At 37.0% G+C, this 27,490-nt stretch overlaps 12 protein-coding genes across 12 annotated transcripts; 7 read left to right on the top strand and 5 right to left on the bottom strand. All coding sequences in view use genetic code 12, as the record gives it.

Moving 5' to 3' along the window:
• Window positions 1-1,756: 1,756 nt before the first annotated feature.
• CANMA_003359 (tRNA (guanosine(18)-2'-O)-methyltransferase) lies at window positions 1,757-5,875 on the top strand (the record flags this gene model as incomplete). The annotated part of the gene is made up of 1 exon (XM_051815528.1): window positions 1,757-5,875. The coding sequence occupies one exon, from the start codon at window positions 1,757-1,759 to the stop codon at window positions 5,873-5,875; it is 4,119 nt and encodes a 1,372-aa protein (XP_051671097.1).
• Window positions 5,876-5,932: 57 nt separating this feature from the next.
• Window positions 5,933-6,832, bottom strand: RRP42 (exosome non-catalytic core subunit; the record flags this gene model as incomplete). The annotated part of the gene is made up of 1 exon (XM_051815527.1): window positions 5,933-6,832. The coding sequence occupies one exon, from the start codon at window positions 6,830-6,832 to the stop codon at window positions 5,933-5,935; it is 900 nt and encodes a 299-aa protein (XP_051671096.1).
• Window positions 6,833-7,429: 597 nt separating this feature from the next.
• Window positions 7,430-8,851, top strand: CANMA_003357 (FG-nucleoporin; the record flags this gene model as incomplete). Its single annotated transcript, XM_051815526.1, has 1 exon — window positions 7,430-8,851. The coding sequence occupies one exon, from the start codon at window positions 7,430-7,432 to the stop codon at window positions 8,849-8,851; it is 1,422 nt and encodes a 473-aa protein (XP_051671095.1).
• Window positions 8,852-8,911: 60 nt separating this feature from the next.
• CANMA_003356 (uncharacterized protein) lies at window positions 8,912-10,414 on the bottom strand (the record flags this gene model as incomplete). The annotated part of the gene is made up of 1 exon (XM_051815525.1): window positions 8,912-10,414. One exon carries the CDS (start codon window positions 10,412-10,414, stop codon window positions 8,912-8,914), a length of 1,503 nt encoding a protein of 500 aa, XP_051671094.1.
• A 301-nt stretch (window positions 10,415-10,715) lies between these two features.
• CANMA_003355 (uncharacterized protein) lies at window positions 10,716-11,576 on the top strand (the record flags this gene model as incomplete). Its single annotated transcript, XM_051815523.1, has 1 exon — window positions 10,716-11,576. One exon carries the CDS (start codon window positions 10,716-10,718, stop codon window positions 11,574-11,576), a length of 861 nt encoding a protein of 286 aa, XP_051671093.1.
• Window positions 11,577-12,577: 1,001 nt separating this feature from the next.
• On the top strand, window positions 12,578-14,815 carry NUP84 (Nup84p; the record flags this gene model as incomplete). Its single annotated transcript, XM_051815522.1, has 1 exon — window positions 12,578-14,815. One exon carries the CDS (start codon window positions 12,578-12,580, stop codon window positions 14,813-14,815), a length of 2,238 nt encoding a protein of 745 aa, XP_051671092.1.
• Window positions 14,816-14,836: 21 nt separating this feature from the next.
• RPN6 (proteasome regulatory particle lid subunit) lies at window positions 14,837-16,117 on the bottom strand (the record flags this gene model as incomplete). The annotated part of the gene is made up of 1 exon (XM_051815521.1): window positions 14,837-16,117. The coding sequence occupies one exon, from the start codon at window positions 16,115-16,117 to the stop codon at window positions 14,837-14,839; it is 1,281 nt and encodes a 426-aa protein (XP_051671091.1).
• Window positions 16,118-16,326: 209 nt separating this feature from the next.
• Window positions 16,327-17,667, top strand: CANMA_003352 (putative RNA methyltransferase; the record flags this gene model as incomplete). The annotated part of the gene is made up of 1 exon (XM_051815520.1): window positions 16,327-17,667. One exon carries the CDS (start codon window positions 16,327-16,329, stop codon window positions 17,665-17,667), a length of 1,341 nt encoding a protein of 446 aa, XP_051671090.1.
• Window positions 17,668-17,781: 114 nt separating this feature from the next.
• Window positions 17,782-18,207, bottom strand: CANMA_003351 (uncharacterized protein; the record flags this gene model as incomplete). Its single annotated transcript, XM_051815519.1, has 1 exon — window positions 17,782-18,207. The coding sequence occupies one exon, from the start codon at window positions 18,205-18,207 to the stop codon at window positions 17,782-17,784; it is 426 nt and encodes a 141-aa protein (XP_051671089.1).
• Window positions 18,208-18,347: 140 nt separating this feature from the next.
• CANMA_003350 (uncharacterized protein) lies at window positions 18,348-19,544 on the top strand (the record flags this gene model as incomplete). The annotated part of the gene is made up of 1 exon (XM_051815518.1): window positions 18,348-19,544. One exon carries the CDS (start codon window positions 18,348-18,350, stop codon window positions 19,542-19,544), a length of 1,197 nt encoding a protein of 398 aa, XP_051671088.1.
• Window positions 19,545-21,671: 2,127 nt separating this feature from the next.
• Window positions 21,672-24,086, top strand: PTP2 (tyrosine protein phosphatase; the record flags this gene model as incomplete). The annotated part of the gene is made up of 1 exon (XM_051815517.1): window positions 21,672-24,086. The coding sequence occupies one exon, from the start codon at window positions 21,672-21,674 to the stop codon at window positions 24,084-24,086; it is 2,415 nt and encodes an 804-aa protein (XP_051671087.1).
• A 1,771-nt stretch (window positions 24,087-25,857) lies between these two features.
• CANMA_003348 (uncharacterized protein) lies at window positions 25,858-26,229 on the bottom strand (the record flags this gene model as incomplete). The annotated part of the gene is made up of 1 exon (XM_051815516.1): window positions 25,858-26,229. One exon carries the CDS (start codon window positions 26,227-26,229, stop codon window positions 25,858-25,860), a length of 372 nt encoding a protein of 123 aa, XP_051671086.1.
• Window positions 26,230-27,490: the final 1,261 nt, after the last annotated feature.

The following is a 27,490-nucleotide window of genomic DNA, read 5'->3' as shown; positions in this document are numbered from 1 at the left end:
TATAACAATAGTGAAGTTTAAATTTATTATCTACACAACACAAAACAATTCATTTAGTGCATTTGGTTTAATCTATTAATTAATTGTTATCTCTCTATCTTAGTCTTGTGTATATAATTTATCACTTAGTACTTAGTACTTACCATTTTATGCTTTTTCATACATATACCCTTTATTCAAATGGTTACAGAAATAAAACAAAATATAACCAAAAACGCCTGAGAAAGAGAATTCTGACCTACCAAATTTCACAACTCTTCTTTGGGTATGTACAAGCGAGAGGTATTTCTGTTGAATGGGTTTAAGCTGAGACGCTTTCACACATTACCACACACTAAACACCCCAGCTTTTGATCATACGTTCAGTTTGGCTGTATCTCACACCACGGATAAAATGTATCTTGTGTTAAATATCGGTTTAGGGTCATCTATTGAAGTGTTCTGCGGTCTCTGTGTCCTATGAGATATCAAACGTTTCTTCTTGCCGTCTAAAAGTTGGATTGAGGCTTGAAGTTTTTTTAATGGTTAAACTAGGCGAGGGCAATAATTGCTACTTCACTACACTTGTACTTGTTGTAGATCTTTGTTAAGCCTGCTTAGACCCGATAAGATAGTAATGGTAGAAGATACGTACAATCCTATCATTATCACAAGCCCCTTTTCGGAAAAATATCCATTCTTTATCAACAACATGGGTCTACATTATCGTTCTTATTGTCTTTTATACGGCGTTTTAAATGCAACAGTATTGTGCTATACTCCGAGAGAATGATTTGATTACACAAAACATAAATAAAAAATATAATAGAAATGCATCTATATGCAGTATTTTTATATTAAAATGTTGATAATTCCTAATACAGTAATACTGAACTTCCGTTTTCTCGCTATTGATAACCCTCCAGCATAAACATAACATAAAAGACTACTCGCTTATCCTTACTTAAAACACTAACTATACAATTGCAAACTGAATCTTTTCTACAAATAAAGGTTATACCACTATCATATTTAAACAAGAAACAGCAATGGAGCAGAAAAGACATAGATGTCTGATATAGAGATTTGTATAGCACCCCCTTCCCCCTCCCCCACAGTTTCACTCTAGTATAGCTAAGTAACTCTTACACAAATTATGTTACCTTTTTGTTCCTAGTAAGAAAACGCCGTATCATGAAAAAAAAAAAAAAAAAAAAAAAAGAGCACACAATAATTGTACATACAACCTCACATATTACGCCTCACACCTGCCCCACATTTCAGGGTCTCGTATGGCTGAGCATTAACCAATTCAATGAAAAACTGCTTATGCGGTTTTTGCAATTAGTGCAACCTCGTTTGTTGTACAAAGAATACACCCTGTCTAACTTTAGATACACAGCCATGCGCCACCTTTGTTGGGGTTTTATTTTGAAAACCACCATCACGATGCATAGAGCAGTTGGGTATACTACCAACTCATACTTATGGTGCTTATTTACATCAGAAACAAATGACTTTCACAGAAGCAAATAACATACTTCTCAAGAAAGGGGTGACTCAACCTGGTTAAAGGGTTGGTTCCTCTACATCCAACCTCGATTCAATTAAAAACCTATGAATAGCACTCTTTTGAGATCATTTGGTAGCACATTACTTCATTCGATGCGCATCGGAGAATTTTTACCTCTCCCTGGTCCTTTTTTACAACCAAACTAATAGCAGCAGCTCCTACCAGCCTTACCCACCAACTATTCTTGCCCATTTTTTTCAAGCCATGAGTGCTGCATCATTGATCAGTAAATATGTTGGTCATGACAAGCAATTGGAAATTATTGAGAATCTTTCAACAAAACTAACCGATAACAAAGATGACGTTGATGTCTTGGTTGAACTTTTACGTGATGTTGAGGTTAACGACAGAATCTTTGAAGCTATATCATCTTACTGCCACCACAACTTACTAGACGGAGGATACATTGATCCAATATCAGAATTAATCAATGTATTACCTAGATTGGAAAATCAAATTCTTGATCAAGTGACAAACTTGACTCAAACTTATATTCAAAGACATAAATCTGATTTTGGTTTGGCATACTATCAATTATTTAAATTAGGGGATGATGGAGTTGAGGACCATGATATATCAGAAGCTGATCTAAATGTCTTATTTTCCTTAATGAGCAAGATATTTCAAAAGCAAACCCAAACTTCAGTTCTCCAATTGGATCATTTGCTTTTGCTCTTGTTAGGAATCGATGAAAAGATAGTATCAAATGAGGCATCAAAGTTGTTGAGGTGGAGAACAAAAGTAATACTGAATGCTACAAGCCAGTTTGATTTGATTTGGAAAGTCATACTTGCCTTGGAGTCTTCAGAGTCCTCATTTCAGAAATCGTCAGCATTTATTCTTTGGTTGAGGTATCTCAATAGCAGCAATGACCTACAGAACAATCCAAAATATCAAAACCTTTTACAAACAAATCAATACTGGGCCATTCTTCAATCCGGCTTGACAAGCACCACTCATGAACATAGAAAATTCTCGGTATCTATCTTGCAATTATCGATTAAGTCCATCAATATCGACTTGTCCAACGACTTTGTAAAATGGGATATGTACAAAGCTGGCGCTTACTTGACTGAATGGGCAAGATATGTCACGCTTTACGAGATTTTGGCAATTGATACTTCGCTTCATCAAGCTGAAGCGGGGTTTACTGACATCACTGGATTGATCTCCCCCAACTCTTTAATCCAACCATCTTGGGGTTGGTGCTTATTATCAACGGGGTTCACCGCAACGATTGACTCGGTTAGGAAACTAACCATTAGATTATTGTTGTCGATCCCATTACAAAATTTGCATCTTATTAAAGATGCGTTACCGATTTTAGAGAAATCATTCTTGCCTAATTTGATGATTGCTGCCAATATGAATGTGAAAGTCATCAATGGCAAAGTTGAATGTCCCTTTGCTTATCAATTGAAAGATTTAATCGCCAGTATGGTTAGGAACTTGAATGAAGAGAACGATTTTCAAAATGTTGCTTTATCCATTTTGCGTGTATGTGCCGAATTCAAACACAATTTTGCCCCGACAAGAATTTTGATCATGCAAGGTTTAGTTGAAGGGATGAATGGCAGGAAAGTTTTGCAATATGGAGTACATGATCTGCCGTTATTGGAACTTTTCGAAATTAAATCGGAAGGTGCATTACTTGAAAAGTATAGCCAGACGTTGAACTTGCGGTTGTTGCTCAACTTTGAACCAAATTTGTCTAAATTCCTAAAAGCGTTACACAAGTTCACCCGATTTAATGGGTTTACCCTCTTGCATGAAAACTTGGGTCTTTTCCAAAATGACATAACAGATGATGGAGGTTTGGAAGCATTTCTTGCAGATTGTGACGATGTCGACTTGAAAGTTTTGTTACTCGACATTTCAAACCAAACTTTATTCTTGTCGAAAACTGAACCCCTTTTATTAGCTAAATTGTTGGAATCGGGATTTAGAAAAGCAACATTGAAATCAATTGCCGAGGACTTGCAAGACTTGGTTACTGTGGAAGATATCGCAGTGGTGGAATCTCTTTCAAATGTTGATTATGCCAAGTTCAACTTTGCTGTACCTCGAGGTGAGCAGATACAGCAATTGTGGTCTCAAATTGAGTCTGATTTGCAATCTCAAGATTTAACCATATTAAACAATGCCTATCACAAAATGAAACATTTCAATAACCTTTATGGGAACTCCGATTTCCAATTTGAAGATCCAAAGACACTAGTTGAGTTCAAAAGTACTTTGTTGACAAATACCGATGATTTGACTAAATTGGATAAATTCTTTTACAAAATCAAAGACAAGATCGATGGAGAGTACTATACAGCGTTGGAAATCAATTTCCGGAAAAATCCCACTTTCTTCGCATCCGCTTTCAAGACTTTTGACTCAACTTCATCAAGCTATACTGGCAATTACGCCATGGTGAATTTAATTCACTGTTATCTTGAAATATCTTCAGATGGTGAATTGCAATCACAAATTGTTGACTTTTTATCTGAGTTATGGTTTGGCGTGGTTGAAACAGGAAGATTGCATTTGAGTCAACGTGACTTGCAACTATCAATCATCAAAACTTCATTGCATCCTAAAATTATTTTCAACAAAGATGCCGCATCCAAGTTGAAGTCATTTTGCCTCTCAGTGTTGGACCACTCAGGAACTAGACGTAGTTTATTACCAGCACTTACTCAAGCTTTGGCACATGCTCAATTATCCAATCAAGACCAATTTGAAAAGTTGCATTGGTTGCCAGAAGTCTTGGTCACGGGATTCTTGGTTTATCAGGCAAAGACATCCTATTTTAAAGTGGTTGATATCATGGCGGACATGTATGATAAACAAGTGGCATTGAATGGTTCATCCGATATCTATCAAGATGCATATGGACCAAAAGAAGTGAGTTCGAGAGTTAACTTGATGGCCATTTTCAATTCAATTCAATCACAAGCATTTGCACAGCGCATATACAATTACATTGTCGAAAATGAGGCCAAATATACTCTTTTCAATCCACTTCGGACTACCGATAGCTACGAAGAATGGAATCGTCTACAACTTTACACGATTTTAACTTCACTCGTTGACAAAATGGAGATTGACTTTGATGGTATTCTTGAGCGCATATCAACCGAACCAAGTCCATTGGTGAGGATGTACATTGAATGGATTCTTGCATACAACTTACTACATAATGAAGAGCGAACCAACCAGGTCTTCAATGACTTGACAACAAACATGAACAATTTGAAGCCAGCAGTTGCAACATCGTATTTACGAATTCTATTTCTCATGATTTGCAAACTCGATTCGGCTAAAGAGGCTGAAATTATAACAAAATTCATCAATATTGTAGTCCCAGGTGCAACTTCACTGAAGAAATTGATTCGTCATTTTTCATTGTCATTGGTACTTTCCATCCAAAATGAAATCACCAAAAAGGGCTTACCCATTGACGATAAAGTAAAGAACATCATTGCCAATTTGTATAAATCGGCAACCTTGTCTGATTCATTTGGTCAATTTAGAAGTGGTGATGCATTGCTATGGGATATTGCCAATGACTTAACATTAGTGGCACTATCAGGAGGGATTGTTTTACGATTAACCGATAGAGATGATATTGATTTCATAACTGAAGCCCAATTTAATCACAATTTGTCGGCCTCGCAAATCAGCCGCTTGAGACATTCTGTAGGACACGATGAAACCGATATTTGGACCAAGCAACAACTCAACAAAAAGAAGCCGATTATTTCTCCCGTGGAGTCTGTGGTACAATCTCCGTTATTACAAACCAAGAGTGGTGCATGGAATGCAGTTATGGATGTAGACTCTGATACCAATATTGGTAAAGAGTTGACTCGAAGTGATTTAATTGTGGTTGCTTCTCTTGTCGATAAGCCACCAAACTTGGGTGGTATTTGTCGGTTGAGTGATGTATTGGGAGCCGGGCTATTAACCATCCATGATATGTCAATAAGCAAGCATCCACAATTTAAAAATGTTGCCGTTACTGCTGATCAATGGATGCCAATGATTGAAGTGACTCCGGAAAACATTCGGGACTACTTGTTGGACAAGAAAAGGGAAGGGTACACCTTAATTGGGTTAGAACAGACTGATCAATCAGTGGAATTAAACAATGATTTGAAATTCCCTCAAAAATCATTGATATTATTGGGAAGAGAAAGAGAAGGTATACCGGGAGATTTATTGGCTGAACTTGATTTTTGCGTTGAGATTAAACAAGTGGGTATTGTAAGATCAATGAATATTCAAACGGCGACGGCAATTATAGTCCATGCATATTCTACACAACATTGCTAATGGAGGGGAGAAGAGTACAGCCATGACACTTTATTTAACTTTCTTATATATACGTTGCTAAAATATAGACTCATCATTTTGATCGCCCTCTTGTTCAATTAGTGTATCCAAAGCTTTAACAATTGCTGGACAATACTGATTACACAAGGTGATACACTTCATCAAAACCGTTTTATTCAACCCTTTAAAATTTGAATTATTAGAATTTATAGCGAAATTGGCATTCGCTATCGGAGTAATGACCTTGTTATTATAAAAACTGACAATGACGCCATTTTCCAACACTTGTTCCTCTTCAACTGATGGATCAAAGAGTAGGTTCTTGCCAACAACACCAATCGTGATGAAAATTGGCGGTTTAAACTCGGTTCCTATTTGCTTATCGACCAATATTTCCTCAATTGTTCTGGCATTATCCCAATCGTCAGAAAATGTTGGGTATTCTGCCACTTGCAAATCATTTGGATCGCTGACCAATAATGGTAATCTTGTCGTTTTTAATGCGAGGTACGTTGCCAAACTGATCAAACTTAAGGGGTAAGACAGATGGCTAATAATGATACAATCAATAAACAACTTAAATGCATATCTTGAAGTTAACTGCAACACCAAATGGGGGAAATTCTGATGTAATAAATTGATCAATTGAAATTTCAAATTGGTTATGTAATTGGAATCATCACGATACCCAACAATATCAACATCAACATCGATCAAGTTGGATAGATTGTCCTTCGATGCGTCTGGATCAATCGATACAACTTTAGATTTGACACTGATTAAACACTCACTTCCGTCCAGTAATCGAATTCTGGCTGATCCATTTGAACCAGGCAAAAATGAGGTTGTTGCTTCTAGTGGTCTATATTGGTGGATAGAGCGTGAGTCTGGTCTTATTACCGACGACTGACTTAGTGAATCATATAGATATTGTTTTTCAGCAGGAGATAGTAGCATTATTATGTTGGGGTGCTTGTGTTGTAGGATGACAAGTTGGCCGATGAGGAACACTCTTCTTTGTTTCTGGCTCTGCTATTTTTTTTCTCGTTTTCTCTTCTTCTGCTCTTCTTCTTCATCTGTGATGTTGAAAACAAATTTATTGCTGCAAAAATTGAATAGGGTTAGTGACAATCGACTAGCTGCATACACTACAGGCCATTACTCTTTAACAATTGTAGAATGGTGATTTCTGGTTACGTACCTATAAGTTGAAGACCGTTCTATCATCCTTGGGGACTAATGCGATGGTTACTAAATCAATGTATACGACAATTTTGCACCAGTTGAACTCTAGCTAAACAAACCCAAAAACGTACTTTCTAACTCCTTTTCCTTTGGTAGGCATCTTAAAACAAAGAGGTGAACGCTTTAAAGGTATGAAAGGCTGCCTGAGTGCAATCAGTATTGTACGCTACCAACTGTAATTTTATAGTTTTTTTTCAATTTTTCTTTTCTTCAACAAAACAAAACAAGAAAACTCATCATCAACAAGGCATTAACTTACGAAGTTGTCAGTATTTCACAAGAGGATACAACCCACGCACTCTCTATATAATGTCAACGTTATTCAATCGCCAACCACAGACTCAATTTCTCTATTCTGGGAATGGGACTCAGTTGCCCAATCAACAGCAACAACAACAACCACAACAACCACAACAACCACAACAACCACAACAGCAACAACAGCAACAACAGCAACAACAGCAACAACAGCAACAACAGCAACAACAGCAGCAACAACAACTTCAACTACAACAACAGCAGCAGCAACCATCCAGCCAGTCTCTGCTTTTTCAACAACAATCGCAACCTGCATGGCTACAGTCGCAACATAACCAAAAAAAGAGGATTATTCCCAACCATTTAGTACCTCACAAGAAACTGAATTTTCAAATTAGTGCGCCAGGCACCGCTAAAAATAAAAGTTCCAATGAATCACAATCATCGATGCTAGTGTCCAACGATCAATTCAATGTAGTTTCATTTGGGAACAACAGAAGAAACACCATCAGCAATGGTAATCTTTTGGATAGAACCAACACAAGTTTGAGTGCGCTATTTGAATCTGTTGGAGGCGATCTTAGTCGATTCGATGATTCTATGAATGAAAGTTTCCAAAATGATGACGGAGTGGCTAAAAGTATAGATGCACCTACTGATGCTCCACCTTTGAAATCGGTGTACGATTTAGATGAAGACACATTTGGCGTCAATAAACCCACGAGAAAACAATCTGATCTTATTAACAAAGATCCCAAAGATTTCAATAATTTATTCAAACGATTTGAACCAAAGGATGAAAAAATTGACAAAGAAAAGAGGGACGATAAGGCCAAGAGTATAGTTGATGAGTCTGAAAATGCCATTATTGTATTTGGATACCCAGAAAATACCTCGGTGCAAATTATCCAATATTTTAAACAATTTGGAACCATCCTTGAGGATTTCACCGATCTTTCAACTGGGAATGAAGCTTGGAACCTCTTGAGCAACTATGAGAAAAAGAGGAAAAATACCAGTATTTATACTGGACCTAATTGGATCAAAATTACCTATGATAATCATAATTCTTCATTGAATGCATTGCAAGAAAACGGATGTATATTCAATGGTAACTTACTTGGCGTTGTTCCTTATCACAAAAGTGTTATTGATAAGTTGGAAAAGAAAAAAGTCTTTGTAAATGAGGACATTGGCAATGGTAATTTGTCAATGCCTTTGAAATCGGCATTTGATCAGGAAAAGAAATCTAGTGTAATTGAAAATCAAGTCATTACCCCACCATCTTCATCTTCGCCATCGGGAGCAAACAAATCTACATATGTAAACAAATTGAATCCAAAAGAAGAATCGCATTACTTCATACCGTCAAAGGACAAGAAGGATGAAAATAAGAATGACCAACAAGAGAAACCAAAACTAAGTGTATTGAAGACCTTATCCAATTATATTTTCGGCTTCCATGATTTATAGATTTCAATAGAATGTAAACATATATTATTTTATAATATGTTTTAATCGGAAAGTTTTCATTCACCTCCAACCTGGTTTTCTGCTTGAATCAGTAGGCCGGGTGGGTGATGGGCTTCGATAAAAAATAGAACTTCTTTGTGGCGATGGCGATCGAAACGAAGGTGAGCTATGTAAGCTAGAATGTCCCACACTATCTCTTCTTGGGTGTGTTAAATCGGGTTTTCCTGGCGATAGTCTCTGAGGGCTCAACCTATGGTTCAATACACTTCTTGTCGGACTCGGAGATCTATTGTAACTATTGGCATTATTGGAAAATCGCGAAGAGCTAGGACTTTGCATGCGATTGAAAGGCGAATGCTGTTGACCCTGATAAGGCGTTGAGGACACATAATCATGACCTGTCTTGCGGAATGCGAATGGCGCTAGAGTATGACCATCTGCATAATGCTCGTAGATGCTCGATTGGCGACTGGATAATCGGCTACTAGGGCGGCTTGATAGCCTACTCCTATGCCCATACATGTCATCTTGATAATAGGGTACTTCATGATCGCCTTCAATAAACTCCTTAACCTCTTTACCCCTTGCATCATGAGTCGTGAATACCTTCAGCTTGGTGAACGTATATGGTTGGTTATTAACCAATACGGATGAGTAGAGAGGGCCCAATGTCGCATCCACCATTGCATCCTTTTTCAATATATTGGTCTTTGGTTTGACAAACTTGTTATTAAACTCGTTAAATGTCTCTTGATAAATGATTTGCTTATCCTGGATTAAACACCAAAAACTGTCAATCAACTTGTAGTTGGAAAACGAAACCACTGCTATTAGGCCAATAATACTTAATGATGAAAACTGTGAAGTGAAGCTGCCAATGATAAAGTTGTTGATTGGATTTAAAGTAACATACAAGTACAACGAAAATTTTGATGGTTGCCATACACGCAATTGCCAAGATTCCCCTTCCTCTATACTAATCGAGTCATTTAATGCATCATCATCGGCATCATTCTCGTCCTCATGGTCATCGTCTTTTGAAAAAAAATCAACAATGTAATACAACAACATATACAAGTACGATTCTTGATTTGCAGGATGAACAGCTGATTTATACTTTGGTTTCGTCTTGTGGTATAAAAGTTGATAGTCCCTTTTACTAGTAAAGATCAAAATCAAATTCACAATGGATACAACCATGATCAAAGTTTGAATTCCATTGAAGATCCACATTATTGTATTAGTAGTTGAGGTATTTATTTCGTAATCGTGTAATTGCCGTTTCGAGTTAACTAATGATTTTAAATTTTCATATTGGTAGTAATTTGAATCGAATAGTGCGTTTTTCGAGCGCTTGCTTATCGAATTGTAGTAGGATAATATTGATTGGATTCCAAACGATATGGCACATGAAGCAATACCAGTGGGTAACCCAATTGAAATTGCGTATTCATCCCAATCAATTGATAATCGCAATTCATTCAAGTAAAGATAAAAATCAAAGGGGAATGATTGTAGTTTGGACACCAAAGACTGTTTTCGAACCAATCTCTTTGTCGACATCTTGGTGATAGCAACTCTCTTAGGTGGGGGTGGGTTCTAAGGATGGAGGGTTGGTCAATGGGAGCGAAGTTCGGTAAAAAAATAAAAATAAAAATAAAAATAAAAATAAAATCGCATTTTCTTTCTGAGATAAACATTACACAAACACAAACATAAAAAAATAAAATAATAAAAGAATAAAACTTTTAGACGCGGTTTTCACTTACAGTTCTATATGGTATACACTTTTGTGAATACATATATATAACATATAATAGCAACAACCTTCAACTAGAACAAAAACCCCACCTCCATACATACCATGATTGATGAAGATATTGCTATTGCACAGAAGAAGAATGAAAAGTGGCACGCCAATATTGAAAAATTGATGAAGGAGAGCAATATCGATGAACTACGGTTTTTAAACCCATTGAATGACAATAAACCTGAATCAAGTTTACCACCAAGTCTCACGCGACGCAAGAATGAATTCCGGTCAAAACTTGAATCAATATACAAAATGGAGCCACCAAAGCAACTGGATTTGGAAGAAAAAATAGCAGATTTTGCCAGGACGAATCAAAGCAATGATAAAACCACACTGTTTCCTAAAGAGACCAGCAAGAAGGAGCTGGTTGAAGACGAAGACAAGAAACTAAGGAGTGAGGTCGAAAGGTTGAGGAAAGTTGTTGATTGTTTGAAACAAACTGTTGATGCAAAAGATAGGGAGAGAAGTGACTTGGTTGAGGATTTCAAAGATAAAGAGAGAAGAATATTCAAGGACCAAGACTCCAACATTGCTCGGTTGAAAAAGGAGTATGATTACAAGATCCAAAATCTACAGGCAAAGATTGATGAGAAGAATGAAGTTGAAGTCAAGTTATCCCATAAGTATGATCTTTTGAAAGAAGAAAGTCTTGTCAAGGATGCAATAATTCAAAAATTGAATGACAAGGTTGTACAAAAAGACAAACAAATCAAGCAATTATGGGATGAGATAGATGTGGAAAAGCAAAAGGCCATTGACATGTTGCAAGCCGAAAGGAGTGAGCAGCCAGAAGAGGAGATATACCACGATCCAGATGTCAAAGTCAGCGACGAAGAGCAGGAGTACTTAAATCTAAAATCAAGGCTAGAAGCACTGGACAAGCGTATAGTGTCCAGACTCGATGACACCTAAACCAGGAAAGAAAGTGAATAAGCTGTCCACTTCTTGTATTCCGTTCTTAAGTAATCTCCGTCTTCCGACCTTTTTATCATATGCGTTCAATAGCTATATTAGAAAAGCACTATGTAGTAATAAGAGATCATCTACGGATAATATCTTGTTACAAAACACTATAACAACAAATTTACGAATATTTTCACTTTTTTGAAAACCTTTCAACGCCTACATAAAAGCTTTAATTGGGTATAAGCCCCATATGAGATCAATGGTCTCATGTAATTCACTCTTCGAGAATATATCGATCTTGATGCATTGTAACAAAAGTCGTCACACCTTCTATCGAATTCTCAAACGAGCATGATGTACCAAAAGCTTTTCTTTCCAAACAAACCTCAATAGCTTTCTTCTCAAAATGTAAAAGAAAGATACTCAAAAGGAATGCTGTATACGCAACTTCAAATGGCTTTGAGAGGAGAATGGATCACACAATACATAAAACACAAGGGGAAAACCACCTTGGAAAATCAGTATAGACAGCTTTTCCAGTACACCAGTAAAATAAACATTTCTGTTCTTAATTTAATGAATGGTCCTTTGTTTCATAACCTAGCGTCTCTGGCAATAGACAAGTATATTAATCATTGGTTAGAGCCTCTATTACATAAAAGGTCTACCAGCTTTCAGCTCTCTGACGCCTCTTCATGTATGTTAAATAAAGGCTCAAAAATAAGTTGCAAAAGTCGCATAGTTGAAAGTCATTTTGCAACTCAATGGTCAGACTTACTAATGGTTTTTGAAAGGCCAGGAAGTAATCGTTATTGTTTATATGACAACATATTCAAAGATCAGCCTCATACAATTGGGTGTTTATAACTGCACACCTTCACTGTAGAATCTTTTCGATGTCGCGACCCAAGATGGGTTTCATTGACGATCTCGAGCAGAAAAAAAAAAAATACTGATCGCAACGATGTTCGTACAATACCCGAAACCAAATTCTATTCAGCATAGCAATGGCGTATCAATCGCAGTATTTGATAATTGAAGATGTGTCAATTAGCGTAGACGGACAGTTTGCAAAAGTGTTGGAAAAACATCTATCCTCGCTAAAGTCGTATGAGGAGACAACATTTGAAGATTCAATCAACCAACAACAAACACACCTACCTATGGAAATTGTTCAAAAGTTTAGTGACATTGTGTCCCAGAAAGCATATGATTTGAGGGTAGAAGAATCACATAGTGGTGCAATTTCAGAGAAAGAGTTTCAAAATTGGGAGCTTGAGGCAAAGCTATGGAAATTGGTGGGAGAATTATACAATATTCGTTTGTATGGGAATGAGTTTGAACAAAATGGTCAACTTGAAGAGTTGGAGTCGATTTTTAAATGGCTACAATCGTGTACCCCAACGAGCTCGCTAACAGATGATGCAAAAGACGAATGTACTTTACAGAAGTGGTCAAACACCAAAAGATCTATTATCAATGCTAGATACAAAGCTCTAGCTGGAGATGATACCAAAGACGATTTAGTTGAAGATTTGGATGTTGACGCACCCTTGAGGAGTAATAAAAAGATTGAATCTGCTGATGAACAGATTGACTCGAAAAATTTCGAAATCATATATGATTTGGTACTCGAAGGTGAAATTAAAGAGGCAATTGATCATGCTAAGGACACAGATAACTTTGCCCTCGCGCTCATTCTTGTTGGAGCGTTGGATGAAGACAAGGAGGAAATGGTAGACCAGATTAAACCGAGCTATGTCAAGTCTACTTGGACCAAACTTGTCTACAACTTGTCGCAAAATCCAAAATTGGGTCATTATGAGAAGTTGATTTACGCATATTTGAGTGGTGGTGATATAAGTGAAAATCTAGACAGAGCATCGCGCTCCTACGAGGAATACTTGAATGTGTTGATTAACCAGCTCATTATCTACCTCTCTTTGGAAAAAGAAGAGCATGCGTCATTCGAAAATATTGACATACCTCCACCACAAGCGAAATCTATCAGAGATATTTTAAACATTGTGGCTGCAGCTGATGGTACAAAAGCAAAAGAAGAGAGTGCCCATCCTATTAGAATCATAACAGCCTCTGTGATGATCAAGGAAATAGACTTGTTGATTCAAAATGTTGATGCTGAAACAGACGGAAATATCATTAGAATAATAACTCATTTAGCAATATTCCTTGCTTTGGTGCAACCGTCGCAAAACCCAGATCAATTGAGTGCGTTGATCACGTTGTATATTTCAAAATTATCTGAATCAAACCAAGCTGAATTGATACCCTTATATTTGTCGTTCATTCCAGATGAAAGAGATGCCAGAGAAACATACTCGTTGATTCTCTCTTCGATAACTGACAAGGAGAAACGTGCCAAGCAATTGCAAATTGCAAAGAGAATTGCTTCGCCACAGGTTGACGACGATACCATGATTGTTGCCGATGATACGCCGAAAGAAATGCTTGATAATGTATTGAGGAGAACGGTTGAGAGGGTGATGAATGAAACAGCGCCTTATTACCAACCTAGCGATGGAGCAATTGTTGTTTCTGATGATGACGTGGAGGATGCAGTTAGTGAGGTAGATATTAGGCTATGTGATGCCGTTGAATGGTTCTACGATAACCGTATGTTTGAAGATGCTATAAATTCGACCATTGTTGTAATTCGTCGATTCCTCATGATGGGAAAATTATCCAGTTTGAAAAGATTTGCTGAAGGCAAAAATTTCAAGAATCTTGTTTCCGAGTACAATCTCCAACACACGGGAGATGAGAGTGAGGAAGTTAGTGAAGATACAAAACATGAATTGATTAATTACGAAAACTTTGTCGAAGGATTGAGGTTGTTGAGCCAATGGAGAAAATTTGTCGCTGAAAAACGCACTTACGATGGGTCGAACGTGGAAACATCGCTCAATAAGACAAGTAAAACCATGACCGCACTTGCTTCAGAGTGGCTTAAAGATCTACTGGATCCCATATTGGTGGAGTTTAGATCGTTGTATGTGCCATACATGATCATTGAGTTGATTACAGTTTATGAAAATGCTAGACAGAAGGATTGGAAGTATATTAAATTGGCCTTTGGATTGGTGAATCAAGTTGCCAATGATGGTGCCAACGACTTCCTTAAGTGCTTTACTTCAAGCGGTAGATTGCAAGAATTTTTGGTAAAGATTGGCCAGTTATCGGCCATTGCTAGCGAACGTGGGTTAGATGGTTTATACTGTTTATAAGACTACATTTACTATACTCATCTAATTTAAAGCCCCTGCTTTCTCATACAACAAGTCAACAACACCCGACAAGTTTTTGACCAAATCTAATGATGCTTCGTATGCTGCATCTCTCTTTGGTTCGTCATAAATGATAAGCCATCCATTTCCTTGGTCCAACACTCCGTAGAATACTTTATCCAAAATCATCTGACTCAATTTACCCTCCACTTGCTTAACATTTAAGCCAATCACCTTGGCAATGTGTTCTAATTCCACACACTCATACGACTCTATAATCTTCAATAAGTTAACTTGCAACAACTGGTCATACAACGAGTTGAAATGGTTTTTGATAATCTCATCGGATTTCAACTCGGCTGAGTATTGAATCAAACTGTTTTCAAATTCTTTTAATGATCGGTTGGAATACGCCACAGCAATAGATTTCATAGCATCTATGTCTCTAGATTGGTATTGAATTACGTTTTTGTTTTTCAAGATATTGTTGACATCATCGATCAAATTCAACATAATCTTTGACAACAACATGTACTTCAAAACCTTGACGGCAGTTTTGGAGTTCTCGTCCAGTTGTTGAGAGTTGAACCCCTCGAAACTTTCATAAAAGTATGAAAAGGCCGTTTTGTAATCCTTGTCTTCCATGTTCAAAATACCACTTTGACAGTCCAATTCTGCTTGTAATAACGTGGGACAATAAATTGAGTTGGCTGAAGTTCTTGCACTGGTCAAGGCTGCTTTCGATTTTGCGATATTTCGCAAGGCGTGGTATATTTTACTCTCCAAAAGTTGAACTTCCACCAACGACGACTTGTCATCTAATTTCTTGTACTCTCTCAATAACTCGTTTATATGCTTCAATGCCTCGTGATATTGATGCTTTTGGTACAAAAGGTCGCTGAGTTTCAACTGCAAGTTTTGTCTCAAGAAGGACAATTTGGATTCTACTGCCCAATCAACTGACTTTCTTGTTGCGTCAATTTGTATATCTAATGCATCGGTCAAGTTGTCGAAATACTCAATCAAAGTTCTAACAATCTTTGCGGTCTTTGACTTCGCAAAATTCCCGAGTAATTGCCTCGAGTCTGTAATCAATTGTGACAATTTTTGAGACTGGTCCAATGTTTGGTATATCTTTCCCAATTCCAATATGGTATTTTCTTGAAGTTGTAACACCTTGGCAGACGTGGAGGATTCTTGCTTTGAGTTTTCTAGAATTTTCTGGTATTTTGCCTCTGCAACATCGTATTGTTTGTTGTTGGCTGCTTCTCTTGCCTCTTCAAGTAATGCTTGTTCTGACATTGCTGTTGTTTACTTGCCTTTGAAGTGGGAGGTGGGAAATGGGAAGTGTTATCGTATGTATGTATGTATTATAGTGTGTTCGTTGTGTTTTTTTTTGCCATCAATTGAGAGAGAGAAGTTTTGAGACTCTGGTGAAAAATTAAATTAAAAAAGTCCACACCATAACGCACGACCTCACATCATTCTAGACGAAGTCCCAACTGGTGAAAATGTACTCAGCATTTCCAAGGTCTTTGGTGTTATCCAGGGGACCTCTACTAAGCCGCAGTGTGCTTAGAACTACTACACCTTTGCTTTTTCGCTGCTACTCTTCTGACCCATTTCCAATCAAACAAACGCAAACTAATAAAGATGGGAAGCCCGCATCCAGGCTTGGAAGACTAGCCAAGTACGTCCAATCGCAGTACTTCCAGGACAAAACCATGCCCAGAATATACCTCAGTGCCATATTATTGTCATTCATTCCATTGTACTTTTACATGCGAGATCGTTTCTATGAAGACAAACAGCTTAAAGTAATCCGTGAAAAGTATGCCAACGACCCTAAATCGTTGAGCGAGTATGAGTACCTAGCTTTGAAGTCGTTGAGCCAGACAGACAAACTTAGACCATTGGAGCAGAAAAAATACAAGATTTACCAACTCATGAGGAAAGAATTTAGACGCAAGAATTTTATGTCGGGTGAGATGTTCAACCCGACTCCGGAAGAATTGGATGAATGGTACCTGAGACAAGCTAGGTTTAGCGGAAAGAAGAAGAAAAGTGCACCAGTCTTGAAAGATGTTCTGGAGGAATACAAAGTCAATCTTGATAATTCATCCATTGCTGCAGCTGAAGACACGACTGATTTTTACGACTCAAAGGCACAGGAATACGATGATGCTGTCAAATGGGAAGAACGTGGTATTTTTATGGGTATTAGAAGAAGATGGTTGATGTCGCACGTAAAAGGTGACGTTTTGGAGGTATCTTGTGGAACTGGTAGAAACATCCCTTATTTGTCTTCGTATATCGAGAAGATCAGATCAATCACTTTTCTTGACTCGTCAAAGAATATGGTTGAGTTGACAAAGGAGAAATTTGAAAAAGCTTTTCCTAATTTTAAAAGGGTTGCATTCACGCAGGGTAAGGCGGAAGATTTATTAAAGATGGCGCCCGATGACAACTCTTTGAAATACGATACGGTCGTCGAAGCATTTGGTTTGTGCTGCCACGAGGATCCCGTGCAGGTTTTGCGAAACATGTCCAAGTTGCTTAAGCCAGGAGGAAGGATCATTTTACTAGAGCACGGAAGATCAAAGTGGGATTTCATTAATAATCATTTAGATTTCAGATCCGAAAAGAGAATGAAGAAATGGAAGTGTAGATGGAATCTCGATATTGGTGAATTGGTTGATGAAGCTAATTTAGATATTACTTTGGAAAAACGGGCTCATTTGAGCACTACTTGGATGTTAGTGTTGAAACGTCCAGAAGACCCCATCAATATGGATGAGAAGCCGTTCTTGGACAAGTTGTTTGGAAGAGAAAGCAAATCTTTTAGAAAATAAGCTTGTATATATATATATAACTTGTATATAGTTTGGATTGTACCAGATTTAATAAGACTCGGTCGTGGAACATTGCTCACGTATTTGTCCGGCCGCCCTTTTTACGCAGAATGCTTACAACACTACCCCTTCTTCTTCTTTTTCTTCTTCTGCTTCTTCAACTTCGACGATTTTCGGTTCAATTATCTTATTAGCACTTTTATCAGCTTTGTTGATCTCGTCAAGCAATTTTTGTTCTTCCTTGTCCTTCTCTTCGGTACTGATTAATCGCCTCTCTACCAATTCCAGATTTATGCTTGCTACTCTACCAATTTGCTCAAGCAAGCTCCTTCTATTTTCATCGATTGTTTCAGTATATAGCGTTTTGTCCTCGGATGATGTGCCTTCTCTATTTAGTTCGTCAAGCAACTCATTGTTGGTCTCGACCAATTTGAGAATAAAATGTCGCTGCTGATCCTTCTTTGACTCTAGCTCAAATTGTGATATATCCTTAATGGCCTTGCAGAATTCATCTAGAGTCAATGTGGGAAATTCGGACATGATTGATGTATTGGAGAAAGTGGGAGGGGCAAAGAAGAAATTCAATGTCTCAAGAGATCGCTCTTTTTCACAACACTTTTCGCGACATGAAAATTTCCCATCTCGACCTTTTAACTGGTCTGCTCTTCATACACACAAATATGATCCACCGTATACGAAACTTGCTACCGAGTTTCAGACTTTATTCTACAGTAATACAAGCAGCGGATACAACATTACCTCAACTTCACCCATTATTAGTTCAACGTGCTGATTTTTTGCGAAATGAACATAATGAATTGTCGAAAAAGTTGGATTCGTATGACCCCGAACTTCAAATCCAGTTTGATAGAATATCGCAAATAATGGACAGGTACAAGAAGTTTACGCTACTCAGCGAAGAGATAGCAGAGCTTTCAAGGATAAAAGACAGTGAGTTAATTGAGGATGCAAAAGTTGAGATTCAGTCATTGGTTCCAGAATTGCAAGAGTTGTGCAATGAGTTGAAAGCCAAATTGTTGCCACCGGTAAAATATGCCGAGTGTAAAACTATGATAGAGTTAAGGCCGGGAGTTGGTGGGAACGAGGCTAGTTTGTTTACAGAAGATTTACTACAAATGTACGTCAACTTTGCAATGTTCAAAAATTGGAAATACAAGATCGTATCAACAGGAAAAACTGCCAGTGGATTTATCAATGAGGCGATATTGTCTATTGACGAGCCTGGGTCTTACGATGTATTACGTCACGAAAGTGGTGTTCATAGGGTGCAAAGAGTGCCCGAGACTGAGTCAAAAGGTAGAATCCATACATCAACAGCAGCAGTGGTTATTCTACCTAAACTATCGGATGGAACTGAACAGAGTTTACGCAATGATGAGCTTCAGTTTAAACCGGGCGAAGTGCGAATCGATACCATGCGAGCCAGCGGGAAAGGAGGACAGCATGTCAACACTACTGATTCGGCAGTTCGATTAGTGCATATTCCAACTGGTTTAATTGTTACCCAGCAGGATGAAAGGTCACAGCCACAGAATAAGGCCAAGGCATTTGCCATATTGCGTAGTCGATTGGCGGAACGGGAGCGGATCGAAGAGTTGGAGAAGCAAAAGAATCTTCGAACGTCGCAGGTGAAAACTACTGACCGCAGTGACAAAATAAGGACTTACAACTACCCCCAGAACAGAATCACTGACCACAGATGTGGATATAGTTTACATGACATTGATGGATGTATGAAAGGGGAAAAGTTGCAAGATATTATAGACAAGGTGAAGGAAGTGGAATACAAGGAAAGGTTGGACGAGATGGTGGGAGCTCATTCCACGGGCGAATCTGTAGAGGGAAATATGAAATAGTACATGTTGTCGAAATCCAAAATGTAGCCAATAAGTGGAGATCAGAAGCTTTCATGTAAAAAGTAAAAGTGGCATGACTTGGGATCGGTAATCCGCTTAATTCTGGTAATAACTATTGAAGATATTCCATTTTTATCAACTTTAATTACTCTAAAATAAAATTGGAGTCAGATGGCTACAAAGTGCGATGTTACCAGGTATCTCTTGATTTCCACGCAAAGTTACACTCGATAATAGGTAATTTCTACTTAGGACTTACCAAAAAGGAAATAAAATGCGACCATAAGTTAGATTCGACGGTGTAGTTCTAACTTTAATGACATCCAATTGCTTCTTTCTCTCACGCTCTTTATTCTCTTTCTCCAGTATATTCTACTTCGAAGGTGGCATGTGTATGGGTATTAGACTGAATTGCAGATTAGGGTTGGGGTTGGGGTTGGGGTTTATGATTCATACGCGTGTTTTTGTTTTATTATTTTGTCTGTGGCGTAAGATCACGCGCTCTATATACAATTACAGATATGTCTTTAGAATGAAAATTGTGATAAATGTGTTATGTGTCTGACGGTACGTGTGTAGCGTAGTTTAGTGTGATGTAGATAAGTGTGTGTATGTGGTAGATGTGGCTAGTGATATTTCTCTAGTTAAAGTATGGATATATATGTGTTTATCAAGAATCTAGGCCATTTGGATTGTTGTACAAAAAAGAATACTCTTGGTTATTTAGGGTTATTGTGTAAGTAACAACTATAAATTACGTCATGCTAGTAATAATCAATATTATATGACACCACAAACTAAATATTATTTATTATTGCAACACTTTAGTTAACAGTTAGTGTAAAGTGTAATAGTACTGTGTAATAATGCAAATGGTTAAAACAGAGGTACAATTACTGTTGGAGTGAGACATTCTTTCATCAATAATGAATCATCATTTGTTTACAAAAGTTAACATATATGAAACAATAGATAGATCTAATACATACACTAAGTATGTATTAAGTATATATTAAGTATATATTAAGTATATGTTATGTATATACATACAGTGAAAGGGAGGGGAAGTATATACATCTTTATGTGTGTGTGTGCGTGTTTAAAAGACGAAAAAAAAAAAAAAAAAAAAAAGAAAATAATGACGTATTCGTACAAGATGGTTCTAGACCCATATTTATTTCTATTGTCTAAAAGAAATAGATCTCCCACTCTTTTCAGAATATAACATTTTAATTTAAATTTAAATTAAATTAAATTTTTATTTTCCGTGTTTTTTTATTTTCTACAAACAGTTTATTGGTTGATACAACTACAGCTACTACTACTACAGCTACTACAGCTACTACTACTACTACTACTACTACTATTATTATCATTAGTGATGATGTTATATCTATTGATTGATTGATTTATTTTATTTTCTGATTTTGTATGACCTTCTCTTTTGGTGTGTGTGTGACTTTGTAGTTTGCTTGTCTGTTTGTTTGTTTGTTTGTTTCTTTTCAACTATTATGTGTTTAAGGAAAGGGTGTGTCATGCAATATTTTTGGACTTGACGTTTGCTTTTGTTTTGTTTTGTTCTTCTATCTTATGAGAGGGGGGAGGGGGGTGTTTGTCTATCTGTTTGGCTGTTTTGTCTGATTGTTTGTTTGATTGTTTATGTTGTGTCTGTGTATGGCTGGTCTTCTATAATGTAAGCTAGTACTGTATATAACTAATATATCAGACTTAAATAAAAAGAAAATAAAAATAAAAATAAAAATAAAAATAAAACTGGTACAACTTTTCCATTTTCTATTTTCCATTTTTTTTAACCTTTTAATTCAAATTTAAAACCTCAATTTTTTAAACAAACACCCCCCGAACTACAAGGAGAGCTAACATAACCTCTCCACAGAGACAGTCACACACGCGCAAAGGAATAGAAAAGAAACATCTAAATCTAAATACCCAGCAAAACACACCCAAACTATATTAACAAACCACTTTTCCTTTTCTTTTATATATATATATATATATATTTTGACACCACCTGGAACAACAGAATCAAAGTCATTTCTTGCATTACACATTAGAACACTTCTATCCATTTAAACTAAAAATAAACGAAAAAAAAAAAAACAGACGATGGCAACAACAGCAACAACCAGTAGTCCGAATGGGTTGAGTCCTCCTCATACTACACATACTCATGGTAGTACGAATAACAACAATTACATCAACGGTGGTAATAGTAGTAGCAACAGCAACGGCTCCAACACCAGTACACCAACTACAACAAACATAGTATCACCCTTACCTCAACAAACTCAACAAGCAACACCTAATCTACAGCGACAGCTACTGCAGCTGCAACTGCAACAACTACCTAATCTTGAGTCAACGCCACGCTCGTCTCATTCTGATACCACCCCTCCTTCCTTACATTCAATACCCCAACATCAACATCAACTGCAGCAGCTGAACAAATCAAACACCACAAACAATGCTTGCTCCTCGCCTCATAATTTGCATATACAACCACACCAATCGCAATCAGTGCCATTGCTTTATAATCAATATACCCCTAATAACAGTACTACTACTACCACTGCTAAAAATGGCCATTTCTTACTGCCAAAAAGTCCTTATCATTCGTCTTCTTCAGTTATCAAGAATAATGGCTATATTACTGGTAATAGTAATAGTAGTACGCTATCTACTCCTAGATCAGGTTCAATACTGGGGCCATCTACTCCATCATTTAAATTTAACTCACCTTCTCCCACTACACCTACATTTGCCACTAGTTTCCCATCAACTGTTTCTCAGCAATCAGTTGCCAGTTTAAACCCTCAAGATTATGATTTCATTTTCGATGTTCGTCCTTTTAATTTATATTCCAAAAGTAGGATTACCAAGTCAACTAACTTGTGTCTTCCAACAACATTATTAAAACGTAATTCAATGAGTTTAATTGATTTGATTAATATGGTTGATTTGTCTAGCGATTTGAAAGAAGTATTTACAAAACATTTACAAAAGGAAGGACAGCAACAGCAACAAGAAGAAGTAGAGGATGATAAACTTTCGATTTTAATTTATGATCAATGTTCTTCAAATGATGCAATTACTTTCCCCTTGTATCAAACTATTTCAAAGTTTGAAAAATACCATGATAGGTTCAACATTTATTATCTTGACGGTGGATTTTCTGGTGCTTTGATTCAAAATAATGGAGTGGTTGAAACGATGCCACTCATGAATAATAGCAGAGATGGCAATGATGGCGGTGCAAATTCCAATGGACATCGCAAAACCAAAAGTTTGTCAGGATTCACATTACCATCAGCCACCAATTTTAAGACCAAATTTGTTCAATCTATTAAAAAAAATAATGATTATGATGTGAAGAAGGGAAGCGATACAAATAAAGAGTTTTTCAGTGATTTACCTAATGAATTTGCCAAACCATCGTCAAATACCAGCGTGTCTGAATCAACCGACTCATCGTACAAGTATAAGTTGAGAGAAATTCCTGCTAAATTGACACTCCCCCACTGGTTACAATTTATGAAACAAGACTCTAATGATGAACTGTTGAAGTATATGATTGCCAAGTTCAACAAGATTGAAGAAATTGAAAAGTGTCGATTAAATAAGATGGCTTCCAATTTCAAGTCACCATATACTGCCAATATTCAAGGCCAGGATAAAATCTTTTCGCCTTGTTGCCCAGATTGTTCTAAAATTGATTTCCAATTACCACAAGGGATTGAATTTGGTTACAAGAATAGGTTTAATAATGTATGGCCGTATGAACATTCACGAGTCAAGTTGGGTCAAGCTAAGAACGATGTGCTGGCTAAAGAGGAAGAGGCGGAAGAGGCGGAAGAGGCAGAGCAAAACCATAGTCATGTACACCAGCACAACCATAGCAACCACAAATACAGTCAACAAGATGACTACTTTAATGGTAACTACATTAACACCAATGCATTAATAAGTAATAGCATCACCTACATTGCCACCCAAAACCCGTTGGCATCAACAATTGACGATTTTTGGTCCACCATTGAACAAGAAGATGTGCAAATTATCGTCAATTTAGAAACCAAACCAATTCAATATTTCGATCACCCCAAAGTCAAGTCCATTGAAATGATTGATACTCCATATCCTGATTTCAAGTTGCGGTTAATTAACAATCATATATATCATTTCCATTATTTATCATGGCCTGATTTCGGAATTCCTCAATCATTCAAATCAATCTTGGATATGGTTCAATACAAGAACCAATTGATAGAAGATCACAAATTGAATAAGAAATTGTTGGTTCATTGTACTGCTGGATGTGGAAGAACTGGAGTTTTCATAACTATTGATGCATTGATTCAAGCATGGAAGAATCTGAAACAACGAGTAATGGATTCGGATATTGATTTGGTTTATAAATTGGTGCAACATCAACGAAGACAACGAGTGGGGATGGTGCAGAATTTGGATCAATTTATTATAATTTATGAGATATTCATAGAGTATTTAATTAATAATAAGTAAGTAGAGAGACTGAGAGAGAGAGAGAAATGAAGGGAATATAGACAGAGAAATTTTGTTACGGTAATAAAAGGTTTTAGTTTTGTAGTTCCCTATGATTTGCTTTTGGGTGGTTATCTAAATATAATATATTTTCTTCAACAAAATTGATTGGTTGTACCTCCCCCTTTTATTCTCTCAATTTTCCAAATTATAAAAAGGCGAAAGCAAGTTGTAGAGAAATATTTTAATTCGACAACACCTTTTTCTTTACCATTGAACTTTTAATTGTTCGCCTTGAGAATGTCTAACGAAACCTGGAAACAGTTTTGTTTTATTTAGAGGCGTTCAAAATTTTGTGATTTGTCTAACCACGCATACTTTACCTATTCTGGTTGTATGTGTGTTTGGCAGTAGGAGATCGATGGGAGCTGGGTATTCTGCTTCTTTTGATATTCGTCAGAGAAGGAGAAGAGGGAGGCAGAGAATGGTTAAGTCCATGTTAAAACTTTTATTTTCTTTCTTGATGGATATAATTAGTTGTTGGATAACTTGTATTCTATTTATAATCTACATTATTCGGATCTTGGATCTTGGATTTCCATGTATTGGAATTGCACAATGGAACTACATAATTGTACTTCATTGAATACCAACAATATCAACCCTATTCATCGTAATTGTCAGACTTGTGCTGCATCCAAACTCACTATGCACTATTCTAAAGCATGTCAACAAATAATTTTATTAGGTATTGGCGAAAAGTTTGACATGGATCCATTTGGTTGGTACAAACTTTTCCCCAAGGGGGGCTAGGTACTTTTCGTATAATTTCATGTTTCTTTTGAATTGGTTCTTCCCGTCGAACATTGCCTTTTTGCCAATATAGATCGTTGTGATCAATACACAGAGTGAATTTGAGTTCCTTGTTCCATGATTCAAATGTGAAATGACCGGAAAGTGAAGTAACATCCTTGAACCTTGAACTTTTGCCCATAATCTGTTGTAAAGTAGAGAGGCGTATTTTTGTTTCTTATATTTTGGTTATATTGTTCTGTATTAAAACTAATGTAAGGTATACTCTCAATTTTTTCCAACAATGAGTTCACTTGTGAATCATCATTTCATGCTTATTCCAATGTTCGATCTTTGCATATTATTGATTTCCAAAAAATGCTTCTAGACAACCTTAAATAACAGATTCTTGATGATAACCCCCCCTCCCCTCTAATTCAGCTTTTGTTTTCTCAAAAGTCTTCTGTTGTCTGATCTTATTGACAGTGTGTGTGTATTGTAATGCTTAGGCACGCAACAGAGTACAAAAGCAACAGAATTCCATTTGGAATTGGTTCATAGCCACAACCATTCAAAGTTAAAGTTACTATTGAATCCGCATGAAAGCAACCTGAAATGTCGGTTTTCTACATTCGTTAGAGTTGGTGTTTCAAAGTATACGTGCTATTAAGAGATATAAAAACTTACAAAATCGATAAAGGATAGCATTGATCACAGATAAACCAGATAACCTGAGGATCCTGAAGATGAGGGGTGTGAAATCGATTAATAATGCAGTTGTTGTCAGTCACCTTTGCCAATAATAAACCGGCATGTTTTTTTTTGACTTAATGTCACATAACGAAAACCAATTTTGTGTTAGATAATACAACTTCTCGAAGTCCGGGATTATCTGCCCCTCTAAAATTTCAATAAAATCATTTGATTCCAGAAATCGGAGCTTTGATGCCTCAGAGGTTAATGGTTCGAACTGTGTTGAATCCATGCATTTATATGGTGTTTAAATAGGAAAGAATTGGCTCACTATTTCACCCATTGTAATTAACCAAGCTGGTGCTGCAACACGACTGCCTCCAGAAACGCTAGCAGAGCTCACCCCAATGTTTGTTCCATTTATATCAGCGGTCGATATCAGAACAATGGACGATGAAGTGCTTAGTGGTGATGTATGTTGCGAAATGGTCCTTGCAGCAGGTGGCTCGCCACCAACAAATGTTTTTCCAATATTTTCTCCGGCGGCGTCAGCAGGTTGATATACTTTGCCCTCCAATAAATTGTAAACTTCAGCTTGGCCAAAGATGGGTGAGACGATAGCAAACGAAAATGAAGCAATTAGCAATGTGATGCAATTGAGCAAAAGGAAATGTCTCATTTGATTTGATTTGATGGAAAGTGTGAGGGATAGATTAGTTTGAACCAAAATGTAAACCCTGTCAAAAATATAACATCACGATATTTATACATCACTTATAAAGACTATGTTTTTATTTTTTTCTTTTTGATGGCGAAATAACAATACTTTGTTAGCCGTGTATGACACAGCTATCGGTGTTTGTTTATTGTTTTTATTACATTTATGACTAACTTCAAATTAACTCCGTGTAAACATTGGGTGCGAAAAGTTCATTTTAGGCCCTGATGCATAAACTGATCTTTCCTTTGTTGGCAAACGGAATTTCCGTCCAAATAGGTAATAGAGATAAAGTTTCGGGCGTTTACTAGAGTGTATCCTAAATCCTGAATCACCACTGAATTTGGTATGTTTTACGATTGCAAAGACATAAACCATCGATGCCTCTTATTAATGGATCTACAACAGCTAATAAATCAGTAATAACGTGTGTATTCATGAAAAAACTTACAACATTAGAGAAATTATATAATAAGCAAATACTGGCATAATAAAGTGGGCTGCATCTCCTTTGGACATGGAGGACGACAATGATGTACTCGATACAGTTGAGCTGTGTGTTGGGTTAACAGATGTAGAGCTTGTTTGCAAACTTAAAGGAGTCACGTTTGAATAAGGATCAGCCCTTGATGATTCAACAGGGGGTTGATTTTGATAGCCCCCTTCAATTACTTCAGCGACACCTGCCACATGCGAAACTTTCACCAACAACAAACCGAGAATTGTAAACAGTAAAGTAGTAACTTTCATGATAGTTATTATTTCCCAACCTCAAATCTCAAGAAATCCTAGATGCGATTCGTAAACCAATTTATATTCTAGAAAAGTGACAGTACTTACGAAGGAGTGTTTGCCGTATGTCTTACCCAAATAGTCACTCTCATATCACAGTTGATCGGACTTTGTGTCTAAATTGTTAGCATTTTGGAATCAAGGCTATTAGTCACGACACGGCTTTAACAAATGCTGCAAAGTCAATTTTTTTCAGGCGCGGGATTAACCTCCCAAAACGGAAAAACAAAAAATTGTGCCTCGAATGTAACTCCGGCAAGAAAATACCGATCGGTCAAACTCATCTTATCAATCACCGACTTGCCAACCACTATAGGCCTTTGAAAAAACCCTTCATGTTCAAGCTACATATAGCTACTTTGTCGATCAACGGTATTTCCAGGCTAGAAGCGTACCACAAAACAACGGCATTATTTGGTGTACTGCATAC

Source organism: Candida margitis (genome assembly GCF_024628925.1).
Source record: "Candida margitis strain CBS 14175 chromosome Unknown scaffold16, whole genome shotgun sequence".
Taxonomy (NCBI): Eukaryota; Fungi; Ascomycota; class Pichiomycetes; order Serinales; family Debaryomycetaceae; genus Lodderomyces; species Lodderomyces margitis.
The sequence above is the reverse complement of the archived record's forward strand: the minus strand, read 5'-3'. Positions and strand labels throughout refer to the sequence as shown.